The 21,204-nt window shown below is 38.0% G+C and overlaps 1 protein-coding gene across 2 annotated transcripts in view; it reads right to left on the bottom strand.

Moving 5' to 3' along the window:
- Positions 1-189: 189 nt before the first annotated feature.
- baiap2l1a (BAR/IMD domain containing adaptor protein 2 like 1a) overlaps positions 190-21,204 on the bottom strand; it is a 28,964-nt gene continuing 7,949 nt past the window's right edge. The window contains exons 4-14 of one of the 2 annotated variants that reach the window (XM_058621559.1): positions 16,538-16,599; positions 14,656-14,727; positions 13,736-13,870; positions 10,503-10,655; positions 10,257-10,400; positions 9,295-9,406; positions 8,741-8,954; positions 5,817-5,876; positions 5,594-5,729; positions 2,214-2,254; positions 190-2,108 (exon numbers count right to left, since the gene is read on the bottom strand). In XM_058621559.1, coding sequence (XP_058477542.1) covers positions 2,036-2,108; positions 2,214-2,254; positions 5,594-5,729; positions 5,817-5,876; positions 8,741-8,954; positions 9,295-9,406; positions 10,257-10,400; positions 10,503-10,655; positions 13,736-13,870; positions 14,656-14,727; positions 16,538-16,599 — 1,202 coding nt within the window. In that variant the 3' untranslated portion in view covers positions 190-2,035. Of the gene's footprint in view, positions 2,109-2,213; positions 2,255-5,593; positions 5,730-5,816; positions 5,877-8,740; positions 8,955-9,294; positions 9,410-10,256; positions 10,401-10,502; positions 10,656-13,735; positions 13,871-14,655; positions 14,728-16,537; positions 16,600-21,204 lie in introns of both variants that reach the window. The other variant, XM_058621558.1, reaches the window with a different exon arrangement.

The following is a 21,204-nucleotide window of genomic DNA, read 5'->3' as shown; positions in this document are numbered from 1 at the left end:
ACTAATCAACAATTTTCAACATTTTCTGACACACCAAACAAGTACTCAAGTAATCGACAGGCTGAGTATGAAAATAATCTTTAGTTGCAGCCGTTATAACATCAAAAACTTTAAAGTAAAAAAAACAATACCCTACTTAAAACGTAGTCCAATGTGAGGGAGCCACAGGAACAAGAAGGAAATTTCACATCTGATGCAAATGAACTTTTATTATGCATGACAGAATTTTGTTAAACATGTTTTATTGATGAAAATAAGAAGACTTCATGTCGTCGAACACAGTAGAAAAAAAAGATATTCTGAAGAAAGCATGTTGTATTTACTGTCTGTGTGATGTGCATCACGTGAGTCAATAAACTGTTTTTAAATCGCACACACATTTACATCCTAAATCAATAAACATGGTAAAAAAATGTCCCTTTCCTCATAAACTACTCAACACACACCCACTGTGTTCACAGGAAATGTGAACGTCGGCCATTTACATTTGTTCATACACATGAAAACAGTGGAGTTGTGAAGAATAATCCCTTCATTAAAAAGGTCACTTTAGCCACATGACATACACACATACCAGCAGCAGCAGTCCAATCAAAAATCCTGGCCCTTCAAAACGCTCACTGGACTTCTGAATACACATTTTTTTAATTTTTAAATATCTCATACAAACTCACTGTTTATAAATAGCCTCCTGGTTTTAAACCGACGTGCTGTTTTCAGCCTCAACAACCATTTCCCAGCACGTCGCTCACCCTTCATTCTTACAATCTCTGTGCGTCTTTAAAAAAAGAAAGACAAAACAACAATAATTATAAGAAAAATAACAACAATAATAATGATGTATATATATGTTTGTTTCATGAAGACAGCCTGGAGTGCTGGTCTTTCGCGTCCTCATCCTGCTACTGTCGCTCACACCTGGAGCGCTTTCTTTGCAGCACAAGCGAGATAATGAGCACTTTTCTCCTCACAGACACGGCCTTTAAAGGAAGGAGTTCACTCCCAGAAATGACGACGCAGGTTCATCTCAGCCTTACATTTCACCGCAAATGTCTTAAAAATGCATGATTTCAAATTCCCAGACACATTAAAGTGGTTGTTTAGGACATTAGATATGATGTTTGATTTTGTGATGGGTGTTCCATGTCAATTGGAGTCCCCAACGTTCGTTTTCCTTTACCTTTTCTTACTTTGATTTGTCAGTTCTATTGTTTATCATCACCCGACATTTTGTCACTGTTTTTGAATGGATTAAATTGAATTTAGCTGTCATTTTCATGAGAATTTAAAGACCTAGTGTGCACTTTTTGGGAGAGTTTGAATATACTACCCATAAATATGTGAAAAATCGCCTTTCATATGTACTTTAAGCATTAACCTTGCTTTGCGTTGGCCGCCATCATGTGCTGCCCTTCTTTCTTCACTCAAAAAAAGCAAATGACTCCTAAGTAACACCTAAATAAATCAAGTTAACTTTAAGGGAACATTCTAACGTAAGTTTAGAATGTACTGTACTTGTTTAGGCATTCAATTTAAACCATTCTGACACGTATTACACAAACAAAGGTAAACCACATAAAACTGATGCATAAACCAATGAGGAAAGAGGAGATGACAGCAGAAAGAGCTGTAAAAGAGCGTCTCACATCCTTTCTGATCAGCGAAGGCCACCGTAGTTCCTTGGAATTGAGTCCTCCGTTTGTTGTCAATCTGCAGTATCACCATTAGATGCCACTAATTCTTACAGACTGCGCCTTCCGTGTGATTTTGGGTGGAAATGTTTGGTGCTTATGAGACACTGTCTTCACACTAGAGAATATCCATGTGCTAATTATGCAAAGTATCACAGCTGCGGCTTAAGTCAAAGATAAACACTGGGCACAGTAAAGCACACGTATGCCAACAAACAATGGATCCCTTTGATAAAACAGACAGGACTGGGGGTGTGTGGGTTGATGTATGTTGTGTCACATGGGTGCCATGTTACATGATTCCCTTGAAGGCATGACGGCGGTGAAACTGCTCCTACAGTGCGTTAGATGCACGGCGCCGATCTGTCATTCGTGACGGTTGGTTTCAGCTTGACGGTGGCGAACGGATTCCCTCCTCTGCAGGGGAAAGAAAAACGGTTTAAAAACTCCACCATCAGACGCTCGATTAATCAGCTCATACATAACTTGTAAGTTTCTGTTAGCCATGTTAGGTTCACTCACCCAAGAAAAGGAGCCTTTGCTGTGCCATTGACTAAGGAAACCTGTTGTTAAGACAAAAAAAGACCCTTAAAGATCACGTGGACAAAAAGAGAAAACAAACACACCACAGTCGTCACAGACCTACACCCTCCCTTCAGCTGTGAGGAGCGTCACTGTGGTCAAACTGGTTTGATTAGATTTCTCATCAACACTCACCTGCCCCCCCGTTTCTAATCAGTGCACTGGAGTTTTGACACGTACGAGGAATCTAGTTCATCTAGAAATGCAGACAAGAGACACACACACCTCCTCCTTCTCTACCACCTGAGGACGATGATCATCTTACCAGCCGTGCAGAGTCAAGTGAGCATGGGGACAATAACTCAGCAAGAGTTTGTTGTTTAGATTAAATCAGAATGCATATCTATAATCTATAATTTCACTTAAAATACGATGTTATCTGCCTGTTATTCTACTTTTTCAGATGCAAATCTTTCTAGTATATATACGTTTATTTCTGATTGTTTGTTGCTTATCTCTATTTTTACATTATTTTTGGTCAACTGGGGTTGTTTTAAAATGAGCTATAGACATAAACTTTAGACTAACTTAACTTGCTGACAAAGCTTGTTTGGAAAGGCATCTCTTGCATGTATTACTGGTTATAGAAGAACATGCCCCTCCCCACTCTTCCAGCAGAGGGCAGTCAACATTCAAAAGTCATTCAGCCAAAGAACAGGATGGCTTTTTCTACATAATCCATGCACTGGTTATCTTCTGAATTCAGACTTTAAGGCAACTTGGAAGTTTGACTTATGTAATGTCTGCAGCAAACCTGCACTTTTTGCTGCTATGGCAACTAGTATACATACTATTTATAGAACTTGCACTTGTTTTTTTTACACACTCAGAAACATAAACAATTATAGAGAAAAATAATAAACTTTCATATCAAAAATCTAAACGAAAAAAAAAAAGTCAAAGTACTCTTTATTCCCTGTTTTTTGTCATGCAAAAAATCTATCGATCGATCTGCGGGCCTATCTATCACTAATTAAGACAGGTAGCAAGCTAGCTAGCTGTCAATAGGCACATTACAGCTATTCATTTGGTCAAAAATAATTTTCTTACACTATATTAAAAATGTGCCAGAGGATCATATATTATGTTTAAGTTGTTTTAGGTTAAGCTACTTAAATGTTGGGGTTTTAATAGCTAGCTAACGAATCTTAATATTGTTGTGTGTTTTAGGTTAAGTTTCTGGTATTTTTTGTTTATTATGACATACTGGCTATAGAAGCACCAGATAATCCAGTGCTGCTGAAAGCTAACTAGCCTCTAAAGCACAATGCCTATGTTTTTTTGGACATGCTATTTTGTGTCCACAGCTAGCAAGCTAGCTAGCTAGCTATCAAAGCTAAGAATCCTTACATTTTTAGGGTATTTAGGCAAAGTTTTGGGGTCTTATTATAACACTGACTACATAAACATCAAATCATCCAGCTCACTAGCCTCTAGCGCACAATATCTGTGTTTTGGATTCTATTCTAAACAACAGGTGGCTGTAAAACTGAAGGAATATGAAGAAGTGATAGTCGTTTATCTCCGCAGTGAAACGCTGAGGCAGCAGATTCAAAGTAAAGGACACGGCGTACGGACAGAGCAGGGAGGACAGTGATGACGAGGGAGAAGAAGAAAAGTGTCCAGGCTTGTCCACTGGCAGCACAGCTACAGCTCGTTCATTTTCAACCAGCTGACACAGTGAGGGCACACAATGAAATTGTGCTTGTACCCTCTTGTCCCTCTTACTTTTTCCCTACTCCAATCTCTCGCTCCATAAAAAAGCATTTTCCCCCGACTGTGTGTTCAAAGACGTCTGAAGTCTGTGTCATGAGCAGAAGGCAAACAAAAACCTCTTTAATGCTCGTCTATCCTTTTGGGAAACTGAGGTGTGTTCTGAGGGCGTGGAGGCAATGACTCTGCGTTAAGGAGATGTTGATAAGACGTGAGACTTGGACATGTGTGGAGGTATTTTGTGACATGGGTGTGGTGTCTGCGACGTACGGCAATAAAGAAATCCTGTCAGGAAGTGTACGAACATTTTCATGAACATCTGATGAGCCATGTCGTAGAAACTCAAACATGGCAGCTGCCCAACACAAACACAGGCTTGGTGCCTGGCTTAAAGGCACATAAGCAACTGTTAATAAAAGGTGAAAACACATGTCCTACACATAAATACTTAACCTTATCCTTAACTTCCTCTCTGTTTCCTTCCCTTCTGTGTTAGTGTGTCTTTTAGTAATTCTTTTTTACCCTTTACTTTTACCTTTACTGTCTTTGCTGCTGTAGCAATGTAAATATTCCCTTTGTGGAACTAACAAAGGATTATCTTATCATAACCATTTTAGAAAAGGGCTTTAGAGTACAAGAAATAAGTAGAAGTAAAAAAGCACTCAGAAACCTCTGCCAAGTTTCCCTTGACAACAATTGTCCTTGTCATATATGTATGCAAAAATTCTTAGGCCACCAAATCTGTCCTTCACTTTTTAAATTTATGCTACTCAAATCAAACAAACGTGACATTAAAACCTATAACCTAAAAAGTCATACATTACTGTCTAAATATGATGATTTGTTCCCTGAAATATTTTCTATCTTGTGAGTTGTTGTTGGCAGATATGACAAATGCTGACACATTAAAACTGCACTAAGGGATTTCTTTTGGCAACTCTCGGGCAGCAAATCAATCATTTTTACGGAAAGGTTGATGGAAAACATTTCAAAAAAGATGAAATGATCTCATTAAAACTGGTTCTTTTGCTGGCAGGTGTTCACCGTTGGCACATTTATGTGTGTGTTACACAACTGAGGTCTGTTGGTAACAAACTCGAGAAAGCACTTAGCGAGTGCAAACCTCCTCTTTCCTCTATCACGCAAAGGTTTGCTTTTAGAAGATCCTGAATTTTTTTCCCTTAAACAAACTCTTCCAAATCTATCCAAAAATAGGAAATTCTTGTGTCATTTATTCTACCGCTGGACAGTAAAACAGCTTTGAATTCTCTTTATGTTAGTATTGTACGTTAGATCGCCACTAATATGTAAATCCATGTTAAAGAGTAGTCTGTTATGTTCTTTAAAGGTCCAGTGTGTAACATTTAGGAGTATTTACTGGCAGAAAAAGAGTAGAAATACCAATAAGTTAGTGTTTTTTTAATGTACTTATGGTAAGGGCCTTGCTTTACCAATATTGCACTACAGCAAACCGGCTGGAGTGTACGTATTGCAGTTGTTGCAATCTGCAGTCTCACCATTAGACGTCACTGTTTCTTACACACTGGACCTTTAATTCTCTATGTGCGGATGAAGTAAATACGGTATAACTGTGCTGTGGCACTGACCTTGTTCTGCGGTGATGGTATCGACGGGAGCGTCCGTCTGGACGGGACGTTGTCGCTATAGTCTGGGGGTGGGATCAAGACTGGCTCCGCCTCCTCGTACTGTTCCGGCAGGTTGGCCACGCTCAGGCTGCGCATGCTAACAGAGACGTACGGCGTCAGCTCACGGAAGATAAAAAAAAACGCCTTGCTGTAAACGCTGCTGTTATTGATTTGTTTTCCTTACCTGTTTGATATCACCGGCTCACTGTAAGGTCTGCAGTATGATGAGGGAAACCAGCCCCGCCTACAGAGACACAAGACATTAGATTAAAAATTATTAATCTTTAAAATGATTAATCTCAATGGGATTTATGTCCTGGTAAAACAAAGGTCACAAAAAAATCACAGACTTCCCTATACGTGATGTTGTATTTCCTTTATATCTTTCATTTTATTGGTTTAATTACTTTGTTTTTATTCTTTTATTTGCCCTCACTTTATTTTGCGTGATGTTTTCCTCGTCTTGCTTTCGCTTTTATTCGTATGTCATTTTAACGGCTCTGAATTTTTCCTGGTCTCGTTTACATATTTTCTTTTGCACCATGCATTTGAGATTTTGTGTTTTTAACGGAGTTGTTAGTTATTTTTGACGAGTTATTATCAGTATGAGAGAAATTGAGCAATTTTGCACAACATTGTTTGCCATCTGCTGAAACAGGTGGGTGTTTTATTGTCAGTGAGTTTCTTCTGTGATTTGTAGTGAAGAAAAACAGATCTGTCTGTCAGTGTCAGGTGATGTCTGCGCACAAACACAACAGATGTTTTTTTTGTTGTTTTTTTAAAATCACTGAGTCACCGCTGCAGACAAGAGACCTGAAACAGATGCGCACACACACACACACACACATCACACGAGGTAACACACACACATACAAATTTTAGAGGTTGTCTTCAAGTCACGTCTGGGGGAAAAAAAAAATGGTTGATCAGACCAAAGCAGGGGATTTGTTGCTAAGTAACAGAAAGAACCATGATTTATTCCAGCGTGTCGACGTCCACACACACTGCCAAGTGACTGCATTAAGACCCCAAAAGACCGTTTAATGACACAGAGACACAATTTGGATCGTAAATTAAGTGTGAACTATATATCGTTCAATTTTAAAAGTAACACTTTTATTTTGAATTGTTTTCACAAATATTATTATTGAAATCTCATAATGGAATAAATGATGATATAATTTTAATGTCTCCCACCCCTTTTTTTTCTTCTTACTGACCAGATTAGACACTAAGTGATCCACGTAAATAAACAATACAATTTATTTACATTTAATGACATTTTACTTTAAATTTTATTGTTTTATGTGGTCCACAGCATCAATTCAGAATTAAATACGAGTAATAATGCCTGAAGTTTGCTTCAATTTGTTATTTCTGTCCATCAAGTCTCATTTCTTTTAACCCTGTTAATCTGTATAAACATGTTGAATGCAGACTTGAAATAAATATAAATAAATACAATAAATACGAAAATATGTATACAAGACTTGAAGTTCAAACTCAGCATCAGAAAATAGTAAAAAAAAAAGTAGAGATGGGCATTTCCAGCAAGTTATGAGATGCATTCAAGAAACCTCGTAAATTCCATCACTTCTACAAAAACACACAAAGTCCACTAACTAAATGCTGCTGCCACCTTGTGGTAATAGATGTATGAACCACAAATAAGGCAGTCATGCAACCGTTCTTAATATATTACGAATCGTCACAAAAAACTATTGACTATTGATTTTGATGTTGATCTACTGGGTTTTTCATGCACCAAATTGTCTAGATTAAGCAGGAAATTATACAAAAAAGCACTTTTCTGGGCGAAAATGCCACAGGGGGGACTCAAATTTCCTTTTTTTTCAATGAGGTTATGAAAGAGACCATGTCTGACCACATAACACATCGAACCTTGAACCCGCAGCAGCAGGAGATGCTACTCACTCCACTTTATTAGGTGTCATGTGTACCTAATAAAGTGGCCAGTGAGTCTAAATTTCTGCCCAAAGACTATTGCGCAGCAGGGAATCTGTTTTTGTATGACAACATTTTTTCCTCTTAGCTACCTGAAGGGGACAGCAGCTGTGTAAAGGTGCAGTTTCACCTTTTCTAAAACCGACCTGTCATATTCATTTAATCCACTTATCAGCACATGTCACGGAGACGACTCATCATTTGTTCATAGTTGACTGAAATAAAAGAGCAGATGTCTCTTTATGTGTGTGTGTGTGTGTGTGCAGCTGGGTTTGTGTGTGTGTGTGTTTTTGTGAGAGAGCGAGTTGAAGCTTTATGACCGTCACTTTGAACATTCCTCACATAGTCTGTGTGTATTAGCACTGCAAAAATATTAAGAAACAAAGCAGGAACGAGTACTGCCACCTCAGTTATGTGAAAAACGCAAGTGTGTGTGTGTGTGTGTGTGTGTGTGTGTGTGTGTGTGTGTCAGTGCTGCTGCATATTTGTTTGAAATGAAAGTACATGTCCTCCTCTGGGTGTGTCAGTGCTACTATTTACACTGCATTTGTTTCATCAGCTTCTAGAGGGTTTCCCAGGATTCATACACTCATTTATTAAACACATCCACACATTCGTAGATAAAATAAGACACATTTGTTTAAAATATAGCATTTTTAAATATTTTTCCAAGAAACACATGATGGATATTTGACTCAAAGAGATTTTAGTTAAAACATATTCTCATAGATCTTAATTACAAATGTCTGGAAATATATGAAAGAGGATGTCCACTATCACAGAAACACACATACTACTTTTTATGGTTTTAATATTCTTACAACCGATTTTTATCGACTAGCTATTCTGAAATCCCTTATTATTATTTGTATCCCTTATTATCACTTTTACGCTCTATTTTTACTACTTTTAATACATATTTTCAATACAATAATGTAATGTATCATTAGTATGTACATTGATGTGATTATTTATAGTATTTACAGCAGAAGAATAATGTGTGTGTTTTCATTGTATGTTGTCATTTGGTGTTCTCCATCTCATTATTAAATTTTTAGTGGATTACAAGTTACAAGCTTTTCTATATGTGAATACATCATTAGTGCGTCTCTGTGCTGTTAAATATCATGAAGACAAACTCACTGTTTGGTCCTCTCCAGCTCTCCGTACAACCAGCCGTCCTTCTCCTCGTGAATGAACAGGGAGATGACTTCGCCGTCGTCGAAGCTGAGGAGCGTGTCGTTGTTGCCCGCCGTGTGTGGGAAGATGGTCCTGACCCGCTGTTTCCTGCCCGCATTGAGACCGGACGACAGCGACGTGGACCGGGACAGACTGTCCTCACCGAGGCTGCCCTGATCTGGAGTTGTTGTTTTAAATTTAAAGAACATTTTGTAAGACTTATTAACAAAAGGTACCAGGTAATGGAAAAGCAAAAATAAAAGAGTAGAGTCAAGTAGAGCTAGAACTATATTATGGAATAATATAGCCTTTAGCTATCACTTTTACACCCAGCAGTGAAAATAAAAACCAGATGCAGTTCCAAACCAGACTGTGGAAAGCCAACTGCACCTGTACCGCTTGGTGGAAATGTTTAAAATGTCAACAGACCACATCAATAGGATCTAAATGAGGCATTGAAATGACTTAAATGGTCTTGATTAGAACATGTGTGTGTGTTTCAGAGCAGCCGTTACTACCTGAGTTGTGGTCTGAAAAAGAAGTGAGTGGAGATCTGGGCTCGGGGTCAAACATGTTTGCAAGCGGACTGATCTGAGCCTTGAGCGGTGGAGCTGGAGGAGGCATGTTGTTCTGCTGAGAGACACAGGAGAGAAAAAAAAACACCTCAATCACCCTGAAAACAAGAGTCTCCGGTCCTCACGTCGCATCATGTCATTTTTGGGCAAAATGTGGTTGACGACACAGTGATTCTCAACTGTCATCAACGTAATTAAAGCTTTTTATATTACAGCCATCTGCGCAGCAGTAAACCGTCGCGGTCTAATTACATTCAGTGGACTTTCACACAACATCAAATCTGGTGATTCCCATGGCCGACGGCCAGCTAATGATAACCCACGACAGCGTTTTATCTGCGGCTTTATCAGCTCATTTAAAGAGATAAAATACAAGCAACATCGAGGCGAGATGCTACAGTCGACGGCCTGATTCATTCATGATTTGTTTCTACTTGGAAATATTGTCACATACTCTAAAACAATGCAGCATCACAGCCAGGAATGAAATTCTAAGTCCCAGTTTCCACTAAAATTAGCGTTATAAACTGATTAAAGCAAAACGAGGACTTACATAATGACAATGATATAAGACGAAGAAGAAAAGCAGCCAGTTTTCGTTTGAGGACATCATCGGGTTTTTTAAGGTTTTGGAAAATACTGATCAAAATTTTTCAACATTTTCTGACATTTTAGTACTTGATTAATCAAGAAAATTACAGATTAATCAATTACTGAGTTCTCAGCCTCTTAAATGTGAATGTTTTCTGGGTTTCTTTTGTTCCACGTAACAAATAAGTTTTGCTGTGTGGACAAATAGGACATTTGTGGACCAAACAAGTACTTGATTAATTAAGAAAGTAGTCGAAACTTGGTTATGATGCTCCACTTCTTCTTCTGTTTCTCTACAAATTTTAAAAACTCACCCTGTTGCAACGTTCCAGCAGCGGTGATTGCTCTGGAGTGGTGGAGAGCTCCTCGATCATGTTCTCCACCGTGTCCGGCACCTTGGTGATGTCGCTGCACTTCTCCTGCCAGCTCAGGAGCTTCACGGCCAGCATCTCTTTGGCCTGGAAGCAAACACCAGACACAGGAGCAAAGAGAGTCAGAGCGGGAGAGAGATAAAGAGCAGTTTGTTTCTCATTTGTGTCTCATTCCCCGTCGTTGCTTACTTTCTCGTAGAAGCTGCTGATTTGGAAGGAGAACATGCAGTGTTTGTCCGCGAGGAAACAGAAGCGTCTCTTTTCTTCCAGCAGAGCCTCCCTGCAGCCGTCGGCGATGAACTTCTGCATGTCCATCTGCCGCGAGGAGATGGTCTCCATGTACTGCAGACAGGGTCACACAGAGGTCAGTGTGCGGGATCAACAAGTAGTCTTTTTTTTAAAAAACATGTCTAGTAAAAAAGAAGCATCCTAAAACCTGGTCCCTGGCACGAGAGAGTTCTTCCATCCAAACTCAGACTTGAACTGGGTGATGTTTATAAACAAAATAGGATAATACATTTTGCTTTGTTTTTCTGCTTTTAATATTTCATTTGATTGTTTTTCCAGTGTCTATTGTTGTTGTGGGTGTTTAATCACATTTACGATGCTGCTGACTGACCCTGTCGCTGCGAGGTCTCAACTATAACAGATATTTTCATTTTAATGTGACCTCCTAGTAAAATAAAGGTTAAATAAAAAAACCGTTTCACAAGTGTCTGTGTTTATTGTCGTATATTTGCACTGATAACTACTCATGTTCTTGCGTCTGTGTGCTGCTGTTAATCATCACACAGTGGAATCAGGAATTAACCATAAGCTTTTCCTTCCTATGATGCATTTTCATGAGCCTGATAAAGCGCTGTTGTACTTATCATCAGTGTTAATAAAACATCTCTCCATGCTTTTATTCCTGTTTGTATTCCTGTTTATCTCTCTCTCTGTGGCAACATAAATTAATTTATGACAAACAGATTGCAATCAAAGTTTATTTCAGTGTCCTGCTGCTCGGCGACTGATCTCAGCACAGTGGGGGAAACGAAAACGAGCGAGTCCACAGATACATCCTGATACTTCCTTCCCTCCTGAGTGGGAGGCTGAAAACGATTGTGTCTGTCACGCAGAGAAAATGGCCAGCGAGACTCGATATAAAGCATATCAAACAATTTTAAAAAATGACTCCTCCATCTATCTCCCGTTTTCCCACTGGTCGCCATGGTGACGGTAAAGCAGTGTGTGTCTCTAAGCACTCTGTCAGCGGATGATGATCGGGTGATTATTGCGGCGCTGAGCCTCGTCTACCTCTGAGCCCACTGGTGTCATTTCCATCAGATAATGAAAAAGCCAGCTTCAGACTCAGAGTCTCATGCCCATTTAAGACGACTTCTTGTGCTCGGGGGATTTGGTTAAAGCTGCAGTGCGTGACTTCTGGTGATTTGTTGTTGTTGACGTTACAGTTCTGTTACTGTAAAGTTTTGCATCTCGACATTATTTGTATGCCAAGTTCCTCATGTGAAAACGGGCTCTGTGGGGCAACATTGTTGAAACTCACATATACTGTATACACTGACCTGTTTGCAGGTCATCTCACTTTACTGTCGCTGTCTACTGTTTTGTATGTTTTATACCTTGTTGTTATGCCTTTTACTTTGTAAAGCACCCTGGTTGTTTTTAAAAGAGCTCTTGAAATAAAGTTGACTTGTTGCATGTGTTTTGTTTAATTCTGTTTTCTAACGGGACTGTAAAATGTAAATTTATGTGAGACTATTACTGCATTGTATACTTTTTATACACAAATAAAAAGCAAAAAAAAATGACATACTACTGCTTTAAATGAATGCTATTCATGATACAGTTTTCAGCAGGAGAGAAAACACACACACACACACACACACACAGAGGAGAGATGTCAACAGCCTGCACTAACATCTTGACTTTTCAATTAAAGGCTTTGTTTAATAATTCACTCGTACAAACACACACACACACACACACACACACACACACGTGTAAGGCCATCCATCATCAAAGTGAGGCGATAAAAGCAGTCAAAGCAGGAGACAGTGTACTGTATGAGGGAGTTATTACTCGGCGACGGTGCCTCGTTTATCTCCACACATTCATTAGTGGAATAGTAAAATGTAAACGACCCAAACTATGCAGGGAATACAGGACGAGCGGCGCTCACAGAGACACGAGTGCACGTCATAAAACATAAAACAAAATCTACTGCAGCAAACCGGCGAAGAGTAAAAAAATATCTTCTGTACTTCTGTTTGCCCGGCGGCGACATTTGCTTTAGCGCTGTTTGACATTTCAGCGTCATTTCTGAGATGCAGGAGATTATGTTTAATGAGAAAGCACCGCTGCTGGTAAAATATCTGTTACACCTGCCTGAGCCTTTATTTTCCTGCTCTCTCTTTCTATGTCTCTCTGTGTCTCTTTGTCTGTGTGTGTTTACTAGATGCACAGTGAAAACAAGGCAAACAAACAGCAAAGAAATCAAGCAATATATCACATCCAGTCCAGCATCAGAGACAGCAACACAACAAGACACAATGCTACGTCTAATACCGGTCATAAATGTTTATAAAAATGGACATATCTGCCTCAGTTTAACATCTATATGGGAACATAGTTTACAACATTTAGATCATTTTCTATTGAAAAAGAACTGAAACTATGGATTTGGATAATAAACAAATGTTTCCCACAAACCAGGGGGCTCAAACTCAAACGACCTGGGGGTCAGAGAGCATCTCGTCTGGTCAGAATGACTGTACATTAGGGGTAGACGATATGAACTTAGTATAAAATGAAATTATATCACAATATAAACGATATATATATCACAATAAATAAAAAAAAACAAACATATTTATAATGAAAAAATAATCTATAAAGACACACAAAGTTCTTTTTTGCCACCAACACAGGCGCCCCCTGGTGGCTGTTCAATATATTCTTTCTTCCCAGTTGGTGTCAAGACTACTTCAAGGTTTATTCTACGTTCTGCCACAATCTTGGATTACGCTTGGCCTACGACTCAAACGAGGAGTAGAAGCTCATTTTCCCATAGACTTCCATTCAATCAAAGTTCTTGCAACCAGGAGAGTCGCCCCCTGGTGGCTAAAAGCTACTTCCTAGGATGCACTTTTCAAACATGAATGGCTATGTCCATTTCTTGATTGGTCTATGTTTTAATCAAGTTTTGATCACTTTTCTTCTGCTTTGAGTGTTAGAATCTCAAATGTATGTCAATAATCCTGTGATAAGTGATAGAAGTGAAAACCTGAAGATTCACTCTCTCGCGGCATCATACATTTTAAAAATAAAACATCTACTGCCCGCCTCCTTTGCCTTGTTACATTCTTGTCCACGTTATCGCACAAACTGCACACTTGTCATCGTCAATTCTGTCTCACCTCGTTTTCTTTGATCTCGTACTTGGACGAGTGCTTCCCCTGGCTTTTCCTCCTCAGCTTCTTCAGCTCCGTCTGTGAGCGGTCCAGAGAATCCTGCTTCAGCTTGTGCTCCGACTGATAGCGCTTAAAGGTGGCCTACGTGAGACACATACGGAGCGAAGACGTTTTCATTATCTGTGGTTATTGATCTCTAAGTCACATTAATTTTGTAGATGAATTAAAAATGGTCTTTTAAACAAAGTTTATAAAGCAGTTATTTCCAGAGACAGGGTCAGGACCCACAGATGATTCACAGTAGTTCTATAGAACATTGTCTCCTAGAAATGTCAGGTTTGGCTATTCAAAATAATATCGGGTGTAACAGAAATGGCAGTAAATATAAACAGAAACAATTTGTGCCTTGTTATGAATTATACTGTGTACGTGGATCACAATAGTGTTTTAAAAAAAGAAACAGCAGTGAAAAAACACTGAAAATACTTAAGATTCATTCAAACTAGAGACAGCAAAATCTCTAAATTCTTTTTTTTAGTTTTTAAAGTTTGACAATTATTTTCTTTTTTTTCTAGTCCAGATAACTTATAAACAATTAGGTTAATGCAATCATAAATAAGGAAGTTCTCTTCATCAACTTCAACTCATTAACTTAAGTTTGATTTGATTTACTTAATGCATTTACCAATATTTTTTTTTTTAGGTTTGTCAAACATACTTTTTCAGTCCTCAGTTTTCTTGTGCGATTAATAAGTTCTTTTTTTTTTTTTTTATCGATTGACAGCCCCAGTATAAATGCATGATGTGAAACTGGCATATTATAACTTTTCACTTTAATTTCTATCTTTAAGAAATGTCAGAAAACAGAAGGAGAATGGGATTTTTCATGCTTGTGAATAAAAATCCAGTACACAGTAGACACTTACGTTCATATACTTGACATCCATCTCGGTCTTCTTCTCCAGCTCGATGATGATCTCTCTGTGAAACCTCTTGAACTGCGCAGGTGAGAGACGACACAAACCTGCGTTACATCATCCACAATGCACGCTGTTCTAAACACAATGTACACTCCAGTCACACGGCCTCACTACGATAAGACCAGGCTCCGCCCACCACTGAGTGTTTATCAGCGTGCGTTAAAAAGGTTAAACATTGACGACATTTTTCACTCGCAGGAGAAAGCCACACCACACTGTTTGCATCATAGTCTTGTTTAAAATACCAACATAAAAGTGAGTAAAAGTACATGTTACCAGAAAATGACTTTGGTAGAAGTTTAAGTCACTTTTTTATAATATTACTTAAATAAAAATTCCTAGGTATATTAAGTATTTAAAAGTGACATATAAGTCTGATATACAATGTACTTAAAAGTATTAAAAAAGCTTGACAATTCACATTTCATTTAAGAAAATATGTAAAAATTACTTTGGTAGAAGTTAAGGTTTTATAATATTACTTAAGTAAAAAGTCTTAAAATATGTGACATTTACTGTACTTAAGTATCTATGTGTCCTTGAGCAAGACACTGGCAAATCCTTTCTCTTCTTCTTCTGATTTTATTGGGTAGTACCGAGTAACACAGATAGTTAGAGGAAATGTAGTGGAGTAAAAGAAAAAGATGAGAGGAATACAAATAACAAAGTACGTGACTTTTGTACTTAAGTACAGTAACAAAGTATTTGTACTATTTAATTGAAACTGCTGACATTCAACGTCGTTCGTTTTATGGGTTATTTTCGTTCACAGGTATCTGAAGAATTTCACCCACAGGCAGCACGGTCACATAAACAGCTCCTGTTTAATCTTCTTTCACCTTTTGTTTTAAGGCAATTTCTAACTCTGAAAAATGAAGGGAATTAGCTTAAACGGTTGCAGGAGTGACACGCACAGCGTATACTATCTAAAAGATACGAGAAGATAAGCCGAGCAGTGACGACGCTCCAGGAATGACAATTGATCACCAGAGGCTCGACAGGCGACCCCGACAATTGCTCTTTTTTCTCCTTTAACTGTTTTAAGTGTATACAAATCCAGTGAAAAGAGTCGGTGTTGTTTCATAATCAGTTGTAAATGAACGAGTTAAAAGTTCACTTCATACGCGTGAAAATTCACAGCTACAAATATTTTTGGGTGGAAATTTGACTATAGAATTGACTATAAATTAATAAACTCACCTTCATAGTTCAATTCTTAAATTAATAAACTAAGTTGACCGTTACAAAAATGAACTAGTTTACATTTTATAGTTCATTTATTTTGATTTGAACACATTTTACACCTCAGAAAATGAATTTGTTCACATTTTAGCTGAAACGGTTGAAAAATGAACTTGCTTATAGTTCAAGACGAAGGATCAATATAAACACAAATGCTGTTTTTTTTTTTTAAATCCTCATTACATTGACAAATTAGCTTTCATGACAAGTTCAAGACACGTTTAACAAGTTTAAGAGCAGAAAGTTCATATTGGAGAAATCACATTGAAACAACAGAAAATGGTGCATTTGTTGAGTTATATTTAGCACAGAGAGCAGGAGGATAGTGTGTGATTGTGTGTGGGACTGACTCAAAATAAACTGCAGTGTTTTCATCAAAGTTAATTCCCTTGTCACCAAATGTAATTATGAAAACTGCTCATATGTTCACTGACAGTTTATTTTATTAAGCGTGAATCTCCATCACACAGAGGAATGAGCTACTGTCAGACTCTGTCTACACAAACTATAACTTTTAAAATAAGTTCAAATTATTACTGTGAAGAAACAGATGAGCACAGGCCACGACTTTTGTCAGGTTACTTACGTTCTCTTCAAGTTCATTGTGGACCTTCCTGTGTGTTTCTGCGATGTCCTTCAGAACCAAACCTAAAAAGACATAAAAAACTAGATTTATACACTGTATTTCATTAAAAAGAACCACAACAGACGTGAGAAAACGCCCTGACATTTTGTGAGTGTGAGGACTGTACGTCCTAACTGCACATAGCACATACTCCATGTAGCACAATACTCTGCAGTCTAGTTGGTGGCACACATTTATTACACATTTAGGTAAAGGCAGTCGACAACGACGACAGTCACCATGAATACTTGCTTCAAAGAGTTGTTGTTATACACAAAGTCCTATACCTTACACAGACGTTCCTTAAAGGATACAAGACATACAAATGGGGGACAAACTAGAATGTTCCCAAAAATGTTGAAAGATAATGTAATGGTGGCATTAATTATTCACCCAATTTATTGGCTGTGCACATCTGACTCTGCCTCCGTAGGTGGCGCTATATATCTCTCTATAAGCTAGTGCGTTTCCTTTTACGTCACAGAAAAACAAACAGTGAGCTATGGTGGAAATTTTGGTGCATGCACAGAACAAGTCTGACTCAAGTCCGACTAAGCGTATACTTGCAGGAGTAATCGGACTATGAATCGCATTATTCACATATCTTAGACTAAAATCAAGCTAGTCTCAGTCGGACTAAGATACGTGAATAATGCAATTCATAGTAGTAGTAGTACAGTAATCGGACTATGAATCACATTATCCTGGTATGACAAAGAGTAGCTTGATTTCTTCCGACTGAAATCGAGCTACTCTTAGTCGGACTAACATACCTGGATAATGTGATTCATAGTCTGATTACTGTACTATTATTACTGTCTTAGTCTGACTAAAACCGGACTTTTAACATGAATATCAACACACTGAGTGATTCAGACAGCCTTTGGACACAAGAAACCAAACATCTAAAATCTGTGTTTGACTGGATGCAGACTATTAAGACAACATATTTTCCCATACAAAACACACGCACAATATCCATCAAACCATAACATCCATCTTCACGGACTGCATTTTTACAGATGACTTATCTCCATTCAATATTTAAACAGCTGTCAATAAGTAATCTGTATGAAAGGTTCTGGCATTGTGTGGTCACATACAGCGGAACAGTGTCCATTCACGCATTCACACAGGCTACACTGTAGACATGATGAGACAAAGCCAAAGGCAATGAGTCAATACAGTAAACAGGAGCAGTTTATATTTGTTCCCTCCATCACAATGGAGTGAAATCTAGACTGCAGGTTCACTGTGGGGCAGTGATGTGGTCAAAAAAAGGGAAAATACAGTATGGGATACACAGTGGACAATGACAGTGTCATTATGAGAGAGAGGTGAACGTCCTACATGTAAAAACATAAAGAAACACATGTGTCAGCTTTACCTTGTAGTTTTTATTTGGAAATTATCTAAACTACTCTGTACTGGTTGTAAATCAACGTTTTATCACTTATTGTAAAGGTCCAGCACGTAAGTTTAAAGAGGGTCTAAGGACCAACGTTTTACAGTATATACTGTATGTTTGTATTAGAGGTCAAACAATATGAGTTTTTCTATGGCTGATTATAAGTGGGGTTTGGTTAATTTTCCTTTTCATTTATTTTATGCACCTTGTTATGGATTGTTCCTTTACTGACATTTTCTTTCATTTCTGTTGTATTTTCAACAGATTGTTTGATTGATTTAATCATTAATAATAAAAAAAGATACACAAAAACACTTATGTCATGGATATAACCTGATTACTTGAGTTTGAATGGACTAAAATTAATTAGACAAATCTTAAAAATTTAAGATATGATAATCCCACAGTAGAGAAATTTATGAGAACAATCATGAAAATCACAGGTATTACGAAAAACTGACATAGACGACGCCACTGTGCAGAAATGTTACATATTATATCTTTATGTCATAAATGTACCATCATTATCTTATAAGCGATTTATATAGTCTTTTTTAATGGTTTTGTTTATTCATTTTACCCCTACTTCACTCTTCTTAATTGTTATACTTCTTGGTCTGTTCTTGGCTACATTTTTCAACTTGGTATTAATTTCTGTCAGTTCTGTTGTTCCTGTATGACAAGCACATCATAAATAAAGCAGCCTGTTTCTGTGAAGAACCTCCAGTGACACACGACAAACACCTGAACACTCATGCACTTGTACGTTTGATCTGAAAACCTGGCATTCCTTCATTTTTCTTCAGCCTCTGCTCAAAGCAAACAAACGTATAAGAGCCGCGGCAGAACTGGACGTCTGTGATCCAGCAGGGCAACGTCCAGCTACAACAACATTGCCCTCTGAAGGTCACCAGAACGTCCTGGTAAATGCTGCCTTTGTCCTTCCACAGAGGGAGGGTGGCGCTCAACGCCCGAGCTGTTTGTACAGCACCGACAACGGCTCGTGCAGGGTGGGTGGATGGGTGGGGCGGCTGAGGAAAGCAGGGTTGGGGGTTCAAAGAGGTCTGTTGTGTACCTGCAGGTTTCACCTTTGGGGTTAACAAGGTGTGAAACACACGTGCGTGACAGAGGCTGACTGCTCTGTTTTTTTACAGCTTAGGTGCGTGACACAGTCACATGAACGAAAGAGTCCAGCTCCAGGAGCTGAGGAACAACTAGAGGACAATGTTGTAAAGAAACTAGAGTACAGAGGTTTGGTGCTGCGCGGATGGCAACTCGAATACCTGCCGATACCGCAATCAGTCCGATAACAGGCCTTTTAGACATTTGTGCCATTTGATGTCATTTCAAACACATAATTCTCCAACTGTGTCACAAAACTTCTAACATAATGGTGAAATAAGCCGCCCACAACATGACTCAGCTAAATCCATAATCTGGATGAGATCCGGATGAAACTTGGTATGTTAGTGTCTTGTCCAAATCCATTGGTTTTTAACAGAGATATGATTTTTGTTTTTAAAGTTTCACTCACTGAAAGAAAAATTCAATGGGAACATACTGAACAGAAGGACAGGTTAGGGTTTTGGAGATGGTAGGGGAGGTCGGGATGAAACTTAGTCTGATGGTAGAGTGTCTAATTCTGCATACAAACACCAAATTTTGTCCAAATCTGATCAGTTTTGACGGAGGAATTATTTGTTTCTTTTACAGTTTCGCCCATTATAAGAGATTGGGATTTCTTGAAAATTTTATCAATTTTGACTGGGAACATACATGGGTCATCATCTACCAATCACAAAGAATTCACATTTGATTATCTGTCAAATACTGTAGACAGGAAGACAGAAGGACAAACTGAAGCTTAACATAAAGAGTTGATGCACAACAAAAATAACAAAAAAGCGAATTCCCTATGTAAGGAATTTATTTTACTAGTTTTTCAAGTTCACCAACAAAGACACGACTTAATCTTATCAGCGATCTCACTCTGCTGATAACAAAGACATCTGTGAGTGTTTTAACTGCCAACATAACCTAATGCAATACAATTCCATACATAAGATAAAAAGTGTATTTAGGGGTAAGGCGTGTGTGTGTAGACTGTACCTGCCATTGAGGAAATAAACTTTGACCGCTCAGTCCAACTAACACATGGAATATGCCAGTGCTATTATTATACTCTGCTGATATGAAAGGAAACATGAATGAATTCACCATTGATTCAATGATTGAATAATTGGTGAAAAAGGCATAGAAATGTAATAAAAAGAGGATTTGTAATGGGTAAGGTAAATAAATAAAAAAGCTCTGTTATTTTTCAGTGTCTTAAATGTGAATACTTACTTTTACTTATATTTGTGCTTTATAACAAAACAAATCAGAAAAACTGAGTGATTTTGGTTTGTGGACCAAATTTTGAATTTGAGAAATTCCTGGACCAAACAACTGATAAATTCATGGAATAAATATAATGTTTATGAAAATAATAATTAGCTGCAGGTCTACCTTCAAGATTTGTAATCAGTTAGCTGTTATTTTGTAGTGTTTTACATGATAAAACTGTGATTTTCAGCTTCTTAAATGTGAATTAAATTTAACAAAGAAATCATTCAAACTGAATATCATCATTTCATGGTTTAGAAAACGGCAAATCAACATTTTCTGACATTTTGTAAACCAAACAACTCATAAATCAATTGAAAAAATAATAATCGGTGATGTGTAACGACTTAGCTGTTATTTTGTAGTGGGGTTTTTTCAGCTGTTAAATGTGCACTGAAATAAGAAAATGGCAAACTTTCAAAAATATACTTATAACATAAGATATAAGTAACACAACACAAGTTGGTAAATTTAGTTTGAATGAACAGTGTGTATATTTTCTACTCTCTTTTATTTTTAGTTAGTTAAATAACACTTTGATGTGAAAGCTGATTGGACGGAGAGAAACACCTTCCACATTCTCAACAGGTGACGTAAGTTTATGAGCTGCCAGTGCCCGTGTGACATCACAACAGTGTGATTGTGATAGTGGGTATAAAGTGTATACGTTGGCAAAGCAAACACTGGCAGCTGACCCGACCGCACCTTTTAACTCTGACTCGCCTTTAACGCACCACCGTCTTTATCTCGCCGACAAACCCCTCGTCGACGCTGAGCTCAGCAAACGCCGTGGATCATCATCATCATCTCGTTTTATCACCGAAATGCATCACTG

The sequence above is a fragment of the Solea solea genome, chromosome 21, assembly GCF_958295425.1.
Source record: "Solea solea chromosome 21, fSolSol10.1, whole genome shotgun sequence".
Taxonomy (NCBI): domain Eukaryota; kingdom Metazoa; phylum Chordata; class Actinopteri; order Pleuronectiformes; family Soleidae; genus Solea; species Solea solea.
The sequence above is the reverse complement of the archived record's forward strand: the minus strand, read 5'-3'. Positions and strand labels throughout refer to the sequence as shown.